Source organism: Trichoderma virens (assembly GCF_000170995.1).
Source record: "Trichoderma virens Gv29-8 chromosome Unknown TRIVIscaffold_3, whole genome shotgun sequence".
Taxonomy (NCBI): Eukaryota; Fungi; Ascomycota; class Sordariomycetes; order Hypocreales; family Hypocreaceae; genus Trichoderma; species Trichoderma virens.
The window spans coordinates 271,875-286,708 of NW_014013746.1; the positions used below are offsets into that span (position 1 = coordinate 271,875).

Sequence of the window (14,834 nt, forward strand, 5' to 3'; positions counted from 1 at the left end):
CTATTGGGGCAATTCACGGCCATGTTGCAGCTTGTACCGCGTTGCTTTGGGGCTAGCGGCTGGGCAGAGTTGGAGTTGAGACTCGGGCTTCATTTTACTCAATTTCACAAAAATACTACGAGTAACTTTGGCACTCCACAATGCCCGACCGGCGGCGGGGGCCTTTTTCGTTGTTGTCTGATGATGGACTTTTGGACATTTGACTGATAGATACCTACCTTGCCTGGTAATACCTAAGGGCAAGGACAGGTCAGGTACCTACATACCGCCGTCAAGTACGACAAGTTGCCGCAGTGCTACAGTAGCAGTACCGTACTCGTACAGTGTTGTCCAGGTACCAGCACAGCAACTACCGATACAGGGAGGCAAAAGCAAGTTTGAACCCATCAATGGAGCGCTTGAGTGAAAATGATCGTGCAATTTTGATCCTCGCCCGCACCGGCGCGCTAAACGGGGACCCGTCGTCTATTGTGCAGATAATTGTACATACATACTACATACATTGATTCCTACGACCACTTACCTTAGTACTACTGCTGCTAGCGACTTTGCTTCGCATGTACGAGTCTGCTCGCCTAGCCGTTAGCGAAGAGGGGGATTCTGGACGATGCTAGCACATGTGCCCTTGGTGGCGTGAGCTTTTTTTGGCATTCGATACTCGGACACGTCTGGTCCTTTATTGGAGTCTCCATGTCCTTTTGGCGCGGTCAGCTGTGACTCTTTTGAGGGCCGGACAGTTTGGGTGCTGGTGGATATTGTGTGCTCTCTTCCAATTTTTTTTTCGCCTTCAGCACGCGAGTTGGCCACTCACAGCCGCCATTGCCTTTTGCCCAGCGAGCTCGAGAACCGTCGATGGGATGGGATGGGGCCGGGGGGGTCCTTGGCCAAGCGAGCGTTTGCGAGCAGTCAAATCGTCGTGGGGCGATGCGCCAGGGAAGCTAGCAAATGCGGGAGGCGAGGACAAGGGCAGCAAACAACAGCGATTTTCGAGATTAATTGGAGATTGCAATAACGGATAAACTGGGCGGGCAGGGTTCGGCGTCAAAAGTCGAGTTAAGTCCAAGCCTGGTATGGAGCGGCACCCGAAAGTACTGTACTCGTACTTGTCTCTTTGTCTTTGTTCTCTTTGGTCATTCATTGGTGGGTTGCTCTGCGTCTATGTCTACAGGATGCTGCGCTGCGCTGCGTTGTGTGTTGTTGCCATGCTGTGTGTTGTGGTGTTGCGCCGCGTTGCGTTGCGTTGCCCTGCTTCTGCTTGCTTGCCTGCTTGTCTACTTGCCAGATGCACTCTGCGCTGCAACTTTGTTATCGTCGAGCCAAACCGCGCTCAACGCAAGTAATTGCCCTATGTGTATGCGTGGCCGCGAACCAAAGTGTTGGGGGTGCAAGCGAGAGCGAGAGCTAGAGATAAAGAGAAAGAGACAAGAGAAAGTGTGTGTGTGTGTGGACGAGCGAGGCATCGCGATTCGCAGCAAAAGACGAGCCGAGTTGGTGTTGAGATCCACGATGCCAATGCAAGCTGCGACTCGTTCGGATAGGCAGCTGGCTAAGCACGAAAGCCGCCTACCTACCATACATAGAGCGATACTAGCAAACAAGCATAGGGATTGCAACCTTGAGGCTACGGACTGGCCCCTCATCACGCAATCTACCTATACCTACTGTACATGTACTCGTACAGTACTCTACTGACCTCAACTTTACTAGGTAGTCGTCCGTTCTATTAACCCGGCCGGCTGCCTCCTACTGTACGCTGGATCTTACCTCCAGGACGGACGGTGGGTAGGACGTCGGCCTCTCCATGCAGTGTGCGTACTCGTACTACTCTGGATGCAGCAAGAGGACGAAAATACCTACATCAACGGAACTTGCCAGTGTGTGCCCGGAACCCTTGCTGTTGACGTGCCGGCTCACTTGGGAGATGCCTTGCATGGCAATTCCGACGTCTCACACACCGTCTAGAAGCAAGTTTGAGGGCCAAGGAAGAAACAAGACTTTTGCCGTTGCTCTGTCTGGCGTTTAAATGCAGGTACTGTGGGCGTTATCGCGCCTTGTCGCATCTGCTCCGCCCAATAGGGACCATGTCGCCCGGCATCCATGTCATCTCGAACGCAAGATGAGATTACTTGTATCAACTTCCATGGCTACCTATGTACCTTGGCAATTTGCCTGCCGTCCCCTTCGTGCGAGCATGTACGGAGTATGTACACGTGGTTTGAGCCAGACCGTCTCTCTCGACATGGTGATGGCCTGAGGGGATTGATGACTTGTCCAGACATGAACCGTGTGCCTGGCTATTTTGGAATCGGCTGACGGGTAGTCCGCGCCACGGACGACGGCGGTAGATCATGGCGGCCAACGGACCCGGTCTCAGCGACTAACATGGCATCGCACGACAGTCGTATATGTACGGGGAGTCGAGGTGAGGCCCTGTGGTGCAACACCTCACTTTGACAGCCGCCTCTGATAAGGCAGAGAGCAGACACAGTGGACCTGATGTGGGATTGGCATATGTAGGCGCTGCCATTTCCGGCCTGGGAGTCGCCATGAGCACGACCAACAGCGTACATAGTATCCGCCGTTGCAGAAAACAGACGGTGATGCATTTTCGTCTCATTTTTTCCCACTGTGTTTGCTGGCAAAAGTGAGAAAAAGCGGCGGGACAAAGTTCGGGGTCCCCCCAACGGCTTCCACGATGCAAGCACCACGGCTGAGAGAAAGGGGGATCCGGGCCAACGAGATGCAGGCCGTGGACCCTTTCTGCAGCGGTCCTAGCAGAATCCTGGCCTCGTCGACTCCACGACTGCCAGAATCCCAGAAGCTGCTTCTGGCGGCGCGTCTGCCGATACGACAGAGGCAGTCGACGATGGAGAAGACGCACACGCACACGCACAGACACAGGATGCATCAACCTGGACAAGGCCTAGGCGACAAGCCTCCCCTTACCCGGTGCCTACAGCTCCCTGGACACTTGCATGGATAATTCAAGCAGTGCAGCTCAAAAAGCACCGAGACCTTCCAGAATCCGCGACATCTCGCAGCGAAAAAGGGTCTATTTCGGGGCCTCTCGGTCTAAGCGGTATGGACAGCCTGGGGGGGGGGCCTGAGGGGCCTGAGGGGGAGCATCGACGAGGTCCCGGCCGTTGAAACCTTGGAAGTGTGAATCCCTCGAGGTACATGTCGCTGCGTGCCGTGCCGTGTGCGACGAGTACCTCCCCGGTAGTTGGTGTAGCATCATATAAAGACGACTCGACGGCCTCTCTGCCACGACGATACCTGCCCGGTACCTGCGAATGCCGAATCAAGGTGGACAAAGGCGTACCTGTAAGCGAGCGCAGCGGAATCTCAGGGTCCTTCTCGTCTATCGTGTCTGTAGCATTGTTCCGATGCTGCTGTCTCGCTTTTCCCCTGCCTGCGTCGCGTGGCCTGGCTGGCCCTGGACGATGGCTATTTTTTCCTACTACAAGTATTTTCATCGGCCCATTCAACAGTCTTACCCTGGCGTTTAGGACCGAGGTAGTAGTGTTGACCTATCAATGTCCAATTGCTACACTTACAGTACCTTACTTTGGTGCAAGGTAGGTCCATGTACTGTATAGTTGAATTGCAGCCACAAACAAGTTCGGTGACAAAAGTGCATCCTGCTCAATGCTCTGTACACAACATCGAGCCGTTCAGCTTCGGAGGAGACCGACGCGGCCTCGCTCTTTACAGCTCCGTGCATGCTCCTGTATGTATCCGTCAGAGAGCGGCCAAGTACCAAGCCAGCGAGACGACTTCAAGTCGGAGCAAGGATTCAAGATGGTGGAGGAGGTGTACAAGCACGGGCTGCAGCACTTCCATTCGCGCGAGTACCTACCTATCCAGGCCGTGATAGTACGAGTACAGGTACAGCGACAGGCACAGGGAATACTACTACATGTACAAGTAAGCTCTCCATGTCGGCGGCGACTCCATCGCGCCCCTGCGCGGACAGCCACCGGTGCGTACACATACCCCGGAACTGCGCTCCATTGGGAAGCTTCACCTTGTGCGACAGGCACTATCCCGCGATGCCAACATGAACCTTGCCAGTGCAGCGCCGTGCCTCGGACTTGCGCAGAACAAGCCTGGCTCACGTATTATCGCGTGCTCGTGCTTGGACGGAAACACGAAGAACATGCCGGCTTATTCTCCGTGGTTTGTGCGGATGACGGCCGCGGGTTGCAAGATCAGCGTCTGTACAGCCAGAACCAAGGAACATCCGCTCGTTAGCTGCGTCGCTGGGCTTTCCAAAGTGCCTCTTGTTGAGCGTCTTGCCAGGCCCCTGGCCCGCCTGGACTCTCGCGATGCTTGCTGGCGCCAGGGGAACCAAGATTAAGAACTGCTTGGCTCTCTCCATCCACGCAGGTCAGCGGGGGGAGAAATGGTCCATTGGGGGCCGCTATGGAGCTGTCGATGATAGCCGCACGCTGAGCTGTTCTCTGCCAGGCACGGATTTTTTTGAACATGGGTCCTCCAATCAAGGCCATCCATATCACATCATGGATCTCAATGCTCGTGCCGCCTGCTGATGCCTTGGCCGTTGCCCCGACATTGATGGCGTTGACAGCTGTTACACCAAATGAATCAATGCATCAACATCTACAGAGTAGCACATGGATCCAACCTTGGTTACTAGATTTGAGCCTTCCAGGCCTTGGTCTGAAGCGCTGCCGCCATGTAGCACCGCTGCAGCAGCCCGTGAGTGGCTCTCAAGCCCTGTAGTCTCAGTGAGTCCCGCCGACCACTAACCGCCTTGAGCCGCCAAAATCCACAGTCCACTCCGTCTGTCTGATCTGTCAAATCTCGCCATCTCCTTCTCGCCGTCCTGTATTATCTCTCAGGCCAGGCGCGCAGCATCTTGCATTCGTCCAGCGTTAAGAAGCTGACCGCCATCCCTCGGGCGGCCTCGCCATGCCAGACATACTCGTGCCTGTACGGAGTACCGTACCTACGTTGACGGCGGCACAGCGACTGATCCGCGATCTGGCCCAAGGCAGTTGGTGCTGACATCCCAGGGCGCCAACGCTCACTTTACCCTCAATGCCATCCCGAGCTGCAGCAGCAACCCCCAAGGATTAGGGCAAAGGGGGCACCGGCTCATCGCCTTAGATCGCGGCCTCTCGCCAAATGCTGTGCTCGCCTCGCCTCGCCATCGTCTGGCAGTAGTGGTCGCTGCTATACAATGCATGGATGCATCTCGACGACCCGACTGGCGCGCTCTGGCTGCAAGTCAACCTGCAATTAGCGCTCCTCTCTATTCTGGGCTCTTCCTGCGCTGCTGCCGGGCTCCATTGTCTTGTCTTGTCTTGTCGTCGTCGTCGTCGTCGTCGTCGTCTTGAGCATGTCCACGTCCAAGACGACGTCCACGTCCGAGGCTCCATGGCGGGACACGATGCTCCGCACCACGATGATCTGCCTCCATATCTGATGGCTGGCGGCCCAGATACGGGGTAGCCTGGCGTGACGGGGCGGTCATCTTTGCTGTTGAGGCCGTCTCATTAGGCCAGCTCAAGCGTCGCGGAAGCACAGGCTCTTCTCCCCAAACCCTAGCCGTGACGCATGTCGACCATTTCGGCAGTTTTGTGTTTCCTCGATGGGGACCTCTTACTACATGAGTACTCGTATGGAGTCGCATTGCTCAGAGAAAGTCCAAGAAGGCGACTGCTAATGATGCGACTTTAGCCATCGCGGCACAAGTGGGCGACCAACGTGTCCAGGGGTCTGCCTTTTCAAACAGCCTCCCACGCTCATCAACACACACCCAGCCGCTGCTATACTACGAGCATGCTAGCACCACGGGGAAGAGGGATTTGTACATTTACTTGCAAGTGCTTCGAGGCCAAAGGGGTACGTCTACGACTATGTGCGTGCAAGAGCAGAGTCCATGCCATGCAATGCGCAGCCAACCGCATAACGGCTAATGAGCTCTTTTTTTTTTCATTAGCAAATCGGCTCTAGGGCCTTGTATGCCCGGCCACCACCTTGTCTGCCATGGCATAATTTTGGTCCCTTCACTCTGCAGGCGGCAAAACTCGTTGTGCATGCAACGCCATCGTTTAAGCAATCGCGAGTGACTGATAGCGGACCCCAGCCCGCCGTTTGGCCTGTGACTGGGCCGTTGCCAGTTCCACTGTGGAGGCGGCTTACAGTATTACCTGTACACAAAGGCATCATTCTTGTCTATGTGCAGAGTAATACCCGACTTGTACGAGCTTGGGATGGAGCAGTGCCAGCCGCCTACATGCTCGTACATGCGTACATAGCATCAAGAAGCACCTGGCACAATTTTACAGGCTCCTCACCCAGAGCCGGTGCCCACAATGGACGGTTCGGCCGGGATCTTTGTCCCATTCCGTCTCCATTCAGTTTCGCTCACTCTTGCGGGCGAGACGGACGAATCCCAGCGTCGATATGCTTCGTGCCTCTCCGCAACAATCTCGACGTGTGTGCGGCCAAAGGGGAAGCCGTCTCCGCGGACCAGCTGCACGCATAGTCACCATCACGATAATGCCGGTGGAGGGTGAGATAACGCCGGCAGCAGGGCCGCTCGTGGATCAAGCTAAGCTCTGCCATGATGCTCTTGTCCGCCGATTCACACAAGATAGAAGAGACGAAGCAAGGTTCTTGTTCATCAAGCTCGGAGGGTTCGTTGTTGCGGAAGGCGTCCGAAGCTTTCAAGACCGCAGCCGCCTTGCGATCCGGCCCGCTCCATCCGGGACGCGGGTGTCGTTTTTTAGCCTAGCCGCAACAAGTACACAATGCGAGTCGAGAGAAAAAACCATATGTTGCATGATTCTCAACGGGAAGTGTTGGTCGCGCGCCTGCGTGGCGTGACCGGAGGCCATCGGCCCCCTCCGCTTTCACATATCGGTCCAGCACGGGGCTCTTGTACGGAGCCCTACGAGGTCCGGGACTTGATGGCGTTTCGACTCGGTCGTTTCTCAGCCCAAAGCTCATTGATTTGGCTTTGTGGCATTAACAATATGAGAACACATGCTCGACCTTTGATTTCGCGCTAGAAAGATGCAAGACTCCTGGCCCACAACCAAATTTCCTGGCCGAAACAAGTCTGCAGGCACAGGCCCTTGAAACTTGAGTGAAAACTGCAACATGGGGTCAAGGCTGAGTGGCTGATATGCACGCTATCGACGAACCTTTTGTAGCAACAGACAAGTAGAGGACAAGCGGAATTCCTTGTCCATGACTCCTCTAGCTGATATCAGCTCACGCCATGCAGCTGACGACCGGGTATCCATGTGCGAAAATTTGTTGAGATCTATCTCGGCCTATCTAGCCTGCAAGTGTATTTTTATAGTATATGTTCCTGGTGATGAGATTGCTACCCTAGCCTTCCCTACGGCTTGATTTGCTATCGACGAGTATACTGCCAAACCATGTCTATAACTCGGGCTGAAGAGTAATATGAGTGTTTCGATTGTATGCCGTCAAACGAGTTTGTCGGAACACAGCCGTAACTTCACGTGTTAAACTCTGATTGCCTTTGAACTCATACAGGCAAGTTTGCGAGAGATTTCTACCAGCGTCTGGGGGTTATTTAGAACGTTATGAGGACACTCCTCATAACGTGGTAATCAGATCGTGGATTGAGTATGTGCTGCAATAGGGTAGGTGTGATGTTGAAGTGAGGCAAATGCTGAAGTACATGAACACTACAGCATGCGCATGCGTAAATGAACCATAAAAATACTAGGTACATTTCTTTATTGGTACATAAATGTATAATTATCGTGCGGAGTAATTGTTTTCTTCTCTCCCTGTAAAGTTCTTAATGTTCATTTTCTTGATGGCGTGCTTGTTGATATCCATCTCGGCTGAGCAAGATGCTGTAATATATATCTTATTATTCGCTATGGATACCCTGAACAACTTCATTTGAATATCGGTAGTCGAGAATTCTATGAAAAATGAGCTACATATTGGAGATCCTAGTCGGCAATGACTTCTGTCTATGGCCAGCGGAGTGCCGACTCGGATTGCTTCCAAGATGGAATGTAAAACTACAATCAACGACAGGATATTCATCTAGTTGGTATATGTTTGGGTAATTTAGCACTCATCCGTATACATTAAAGGTGTAAATAAGAATGAGGAGTATGATGGATTATTATATCATCCAGGACGAGCAGGTCCAGCGACGGGATTGTGATGCGAAATATTGATACGTGGATAATGTGGCTGTCAAATCATACACACGCTTTGCAATTATATGATCATGTGCGTATTACAATAGAAATGATGGATGTTCTTCTCACAGTGCTACTTGTCGGCATGTTAACGGAATCGTAACAAGTTGGGATCACTGTAAAGAAGGCAGCGCTGGTCTTGGCGATATATATTGCCGTCGAACTGGTCTTTGTTTACCCGCTGAGTAGGTACATGTCAGAGATTTTTGAGGATTCCGACTGTGGAAGTAAAAAATCAATCTTGTATGGGTATTTCGTGAGGAAAGAAAAAAAGATTTGCAAATTGAAACCCGGGATTGCGAACAAAAAAGTGCCCCCCAGTTTCATTGCTGATACTACCAAGAGATGAATTGAACCAAATAGGCTAAATACCAGTGTGTACGACATTTGTATTTAGAAGATGAGAGACTTTCAGTTTCATTAAATCGTTCGCTGTACTATACGAAGATGTGTTACTTGAATCGATGTTACGGTACTTTTCAGGTAGAAAGATTAAGCGATTGGATGTTGTGTAAACGAACACACATTGTTTCTGGAATGAAGCATGTTTAGCGGCACTGAAAAAAAGGACCATTTGGCTACGGCTATTTGTAAGATACATCTACTTCGTATGCTTGGCGCACAAAGTGGCTGAGCAGGTATCTCTACACTGAGGAATTTTACAGCTGACTCTATGGTACATCTGCACGATGAAGAAAGCGGCCATTCACACATCCTCATACGCCCGTCTATAGTGATGTAGATGGCAAAGACACCATCAAAGCATTTCATTTATACGGATATACGAGGAACCGCCGTGACCGTTGCACTAAAGCCGTCCTCTCTCTTCGCCCTCCTACGCAGGTACGTCCTCCCAGCTAGGTACCTAGGTAAACATTCCGGAGCTGGACCGAAGAAGAAAATTAAGAATCTGACATATGACAAGACGGAACGGCAGAGCCAAAGTACCGCCAAAGTACATGCATCGTACTCGTACACCCAAAGATCTAGTACACCAAGAGCGGCGTTGCCGTTACCCCTGGCTTTTTACTCTTTTCGGGAGAGGCGTGTACTTTACGATCTCACATGTCTGCCAATAGAGACAGGCAGTGAAGCCACCAAAATATCACGTTTGACATACATGATGCCATGCAGGGCAACTGACAAGCTTCCTCAACGGGCCAAAGTGATTGACCATGCTACATCCCAACTGGCTCTGCGAGTCATCATAAAAAGATGCAGAGCATAATAGTGCGACGATGAAAAAAAAACAGGTTTTTTTATAACTTCTTTAAATAGTTTTCATTCTCACCTTGCAGGCGGTTTGACGTCGTCGTGCATCCCCGAGTATTCCCAGATGAGGAAAATAAAGGGGGCCGCAATTTTGGAGAATGGGGGAAGTGGAGATTCCGAATAACTCAGATCCCGTTTACAAGGAAAAAAAAACAAGTGCGGAGAAACAAGGCAGAGGGGGGAAAAACGATATTCATCCAAAAAGAGCAATGCACTGGCGATCTATCTGACCGCTGATGTCCGTTCACGATGAGCATCATTTGCTGGGCAGGGGGTGGCCTAGATGTTTTATGTTGAGTGAGAGACGCACAAAGATTCATACCCCTGGCGATGCAGATTCTGTGAGAAATAGGCTGATGCGGGATGAATATGGCTCATTTCCATTATGGGCAACAAAAAATCTCGTATTGCATTTAGTATGCTCTTTTTTCTTTTCTTTTTTTTTTTACCGCGATTGCGACAAAATGTGCCGTGAATCGGTGTAGTTGAAATGGGGCGGGAAAAAAAGTAATAGAGCTGTCATAATATCTCGCGAGAGGGTCTGGCCGAGATTTGATGTCATTGCGCGCTTCTGCGCCTCCCGGATTTGGCAACACGGCATGGGGATCGACGTCCTTGGCATGCATATCAGATATCAGATTAAGAAAATGGATGATGTCGTGGTTTTGGAAGATGTGGTGATACTGGGATGTTTTGAAGAGCACAACGGGAGATCTGTCTCTGAATGCAGGGCGTGTTTCTCTCAGTTTTCTTCGTGAAGCGGCAACAGGGGATTTTGGTTTTATTCGTTTGTAGGGATATTACTGCACTTCTACTCACAATGATTCTTTCACGACTGAGTTATCGTGATTCATAGGAAGCGATCCTGTGGGGCCCTCCCGGCAAGGTTGTATGTACAGGCATTGTTAATGCATTAGATGATATCCTGGCATATATCATTCGCTAATAAGCCATATCTGTTATGAAATTGTAGGCTTTGCTCTTCCATCTCATCTACAGTTACGCAGAAGGCCTTGCCAAAAAATTGACTGACATGAGGCTCACACTGACGTCTTAACAGTACCTATATACAGTACATACATACATAGGCGTTTAACTTCAAATCTCGAGTGGGAGAGATTTTTGGCCACGATGTGCTTCGAGATCCGCCATCTCCAGCCTGCTACACGCAAGTCCATGTCAGTATCTGCATTGCGCGCGAACAAGGCACAGTCAGCTTGCTTTCAACAGTAATTCCACACGGTCCCTAGATCTCGCACCCGAAAATCTCGCCGCATGTCTTGTCAGGTTAAAAATGCTGCAAAGTATGTAGCTGTGGTGACGTCGAATGGGCGGCAGACGAAGCCCTCGGGTGAGGTTAAAAATGCTGTGAAGGGGCATCCTCAGGAGGGCACTGCGGAACAGACCTTGGAACAACCTTGGCAACAATCTTGAGCCCTCCCGAGGTCTCATCTCTAACCAATTTATAGGTAATTCTGGGACAAAATGAAACTAAATGAGCGGCTTACCGTAATATGATTCCGTCTACAACCTTTACAGCATTTTAAGCCCTCCTAGAGCTCTTACCCCCAACATTACCTCGATCGGCTAACACCCGAATTAACATCCTCTACTGCGAGGAAGAGGAGCTTGATCCATTCAGAACCAGACTCACTGAAAAGTCTGAAGATCTGGCGACTGGTTTCAAATTCTTTTCTGAATACAAATGGCGTCGGTTTAAAGGCTGACTTTGCCATGGCGAACCTGACTTGGTCATTTACCTTATCTATCTCGATGTCATCCTAACGCAGCTGCTGGAGGAAAATAGGACCAGGAGAAGCATTGCCAATTGATTGCAATTCGGATTACCTCACTATGCCACTCAATATATCAAGACTTGGTGTTTAAAGTGGCGTCCTTGGGATTCGCCAGTTAGTTCCGAAATGTATTGCCCCAGTCAAAGCACTTACACGTACCGAGTTGGAGGATTTACTACTGAGAATAAATTGCATTAAAACTTCCCAGCTTCAAGACAGAGAGCTGTAACTTCTCGTCATTACAATGGGCGATTACTCATATTCTTCAATCCCTGCAATTTCATCTTCCCGGATAAAAGGCACAGAGAGACAGGTAGCGGACTAGGGATATTAGAGACGATTCCAAGATTTAGGGATCTATAAACTGGGCTGCAGTGGATGAATACCTTGAGGTGGTAACGCATTATATTTGGCCCTACAGTCGTTCATGTTCAGCCATTCACCACCAGATGGCCTTTAGTCTCTATCTTTGTAAAAGAGCGGTCTTGGTACTGAGCATTGCGACTACAAACTGGCGGCATCATGTCTACGCCGAGTAGCAGAGGGTATCGAGACCATTAATCACCATGGTTTTACGTATACAATTGGCCATTGTCTCTGTGCTGTACGTTCTCTTGCCAAACGAGTATGAAGTGAAAAGAGCACCCCCCCAGCTAGGCATACCAAACTCTTGTGGGAAGGACACCTTCGACCCAATGCACGCAGGATACAACTCATGATGCGCAAAGCTGAGAGAGGTATTCGGATTAGCAGTTTTACATAAACAGGGGCTTCACGAAACTTTGGCCAGTATTCTGTCACCTGCAGAGTCTGCAGAGGTTACTAAAAAAGGTCACACAAGTATACAGCAAGCTTTAATCTCTATTACCATTTGTGCACTAACTATACAACTGTTATAGACTTCCTGTTAGCTCTTTACGAGGTATTAGAGAATTATGACACACTGCTTGTTATTATAGATAAGTGTAGTAAGAATGTTATTCTTAAAAAGCTAAAAAGACAGACTCATCGCCAGTTATTACAGAGACGAGACAACTGGATGGGTAGCTGTTGAATCCTGATGGCCATGCTGATAGAGAATGACGCTAGATTTTTCTTTTTGCCTTGTTAAAGACCTATGGAAAAACTTTAGATAAACTTTTGTTTGCACCACTGCCCAGCACCAACAAACTGACGGCTTACCGGAGAGAATGATACAACCGACTACCTCCGTCAAACATGCCTAAACTAGAAGATCCGATGCACTGGCTTAAAGCCACATCACGCGTCATCCATCATACACGGCATGATTGACGTCCGCGCCATATACCGGCTTCCTTTGCAGCTTATGACAGAGTAACGCGATGATCTTGAAGAATTGATTGCAGCCCGATAATCTTAGTGAGAGTCTGAATTCACACCAAACTGCCTCTCAGTAGCATTATACGGTACTATATGAACCATCTCTTTATAAATGCCTTAAATCAAGATACTTGGTACATTTATCCCAGAGGAGGAGTAGAAGAGAACTTGCAGCTGTTCAACGAGAATCCCTGTAAATACGGTATATGACTGGTCTGTGATTTATGAAACGCCATTCAACAATAAACAGAACAGAAAGGCTACTTCTTTGAAAAGAAGAGATGATCAGTAAAGGCTTCTATCCGGCCAGTCACGATACAAGACCAATGGCTTCAAGAAAGTCAACTAGCTGCACATGGCGTGCTTATTCTCAAACCATAATAGTGATTCAAACACATCCTCACGATAGAATAGTGTAAATTGTCTAGACTAGAACGGTCAGTCTTTTATAAGAAGCTAAGGGCTTGCCTGGATCTGGGAATGGGATCTTGAACGTTTAGGTCGATGTCAACTACTAAACTACTCTGACACGAGGAGCTGCGTAGCTATTGCAATATTGAGCCAGACAGATGAAGGATACAGAGAATTTATTTTGATACAGTCCCAGGAAGCTACGAGAGCTGGTTTAACGAAAGACTATCCCCAACCTTCGGGTCAAATGACTGAAAGTGAATCTTCGGTTGGATCTGGTTGGCTACATATGAGCGCACGTAATGTGTATGTTGATGAGACGGCAATCAACTGCTGTTACCTTGGTGTCTTAGACCGTCTAGAGTTTTCACAGTCGGAATGCTTGATCGAAACTGTCTTTTTAACAATATCTCATGTTGGCTGGGGCCATCTCGATCATGAGGTAACAGCCATCCAATCTACAAGTTTTGAACGCTCGAAAATGCATGGTTGGCTACCCGGTAAGCCCATTCGCGACGGCTGCAAGTTCATCTCGACATACCTTGATGATCACTTGAGGGATACAAATGCACACCCGATCGTTTGTACGAGAGTGCCAGTCTCTGCACTTATCAGATGTTCATTGCACGACTCCCACTCAAGATAAACCCCCGATGTTTGACACGGTATTTCCCATTTCGAAGCCCGCAGAAAATTACGTCTGCCAGTGAAGGTTGTCCTTCTCCTAAGCTAAAAGCTGCAGCCTTTCGATAGCTCAGGACTTGCTGAGGATATAGCTTCACAATAACCATCCCATCCAGTTTAGGAAGCGAACGAATCAAGAATGCTTCGCGTTCTGGCTTATCTCGAAGCGACACATTCACTCACAGCTTTTCATGTGAGCCATGCTGCGTGAATTTACAAATACTGCAGCGGGCTCGGCCAGTCTGCAGCGGACCTTGAATAGTCTGAGCGGCTATCTATGAAGCCGAGTTATGGCACTCGGGGTGGCAATGATAAGTAATTCTCGCCAAGAGACAAAGGATCTTACCACTACCGAGTTCTAGCTTGCTTACGAAGTATTAATCTGCTTGCAGAAAGCAATCTGTCGACGACGTTTCTTTGAAAACTTGATCATTACTTGCATCATCTCAGCGATTTTGTCCCCCGCAGTGGACACCAACAAGCGCCCAGTAGTGAAAGAGGGGTTTGAGTGACTCGCATTATCGGTGATCTGGATCGATGAGGGGAGAAACAATACTGTACTACATGGCAATCGCATGGGCCAAGTTTGGAGGATACTAGTATTAGTATCATAGCTGTTTGACCAGCTGACTAGACCGCGTGGTGACGACTTGCCTAGTGGCGGAGCACTCAACGCGTCCTTCTTGGCAGCTTTTGCAAAGGAAGTGGATGATGAAAGCAAAGTTGGGGCGGAGCTGCGGGCACATGAGGAACTCTGTTGCTGTTGCTCAAAGCTCTGAGACGAGATAAGAGCGCCTAGCAGGAGTGATATTGAGGAATTAATATCGCAGCATCCATTTGGAATCCTCAGCCGAGCTCATGTGACTCGATCTACACTTGAATCCGCGTATATCCGTAAGGATGTGGTGTGGCGAAGCTGGTGTGTATCTTGTAAGAGCAGAGCCAGACGGATCAAGCAAGGCCTTGCGAGGCTGCCAGTGTGCGGCTGAGACGATTTTGAGGCTGGAGGCACGTTTTCTTTGTTCTCACTTGAAAACTGTCATCGAGCGTCTGTCACCGGAACGCCAGCGGGGCCGAGTCGGGCACAGACAATCGAGTAGCT

The 14,834-nt window shown here is 49.8% G+C and overlaps 2 protein-coding genes across 2 annotated transcripts; one reads left to right on the plus strand and one right to left on the minus strand.

Annotated features, from left to right (window-relative positions):
• Positions 1–712: 712 nt before the first annotated feature.
• Positions 713–1,473, plus strand: TRIVIDRAFT_91716 (uncharacterized protein; the record flags this gene model as incomplete). The annotated part of the gene is made up of 1 exon (XM_014103888.1): positions 713–1,473. The coding sequence occupies one exon, from the start codon at positions 1,170–1,172 to the stop codon at positions 1,338–1,340; it is 171 nt and encodes a 56-aa protein (XP_013959363.1).
• Positions 1,474–5,278: 3,805 nt separating this feature from the next.
• TRIVIDRAFT_61864 (uncharacterized protein) lies at positions 5,279–7,280 on the minus strand (the record flags this gene model as incomplete). The annotated part of the gene is made up of 6 exons (XM_014103889.1): positions 5,279–5,631; positions 5,784–5,800; positions 6,215–6,218; positions 6,272–6,300; positions 6,401–6,762; positions 7,179–7,280. The coding sequence occupies 6 exons, from the start codon at positions 7,278–7,280 to the stop codon at positions 5,279–5,281; spliced, it is 867 nt and encodes a 288-aa protein (XP_013959364.1).
• Positions 7,281–14,834: the final 7,554 nt, after the last annotated feature.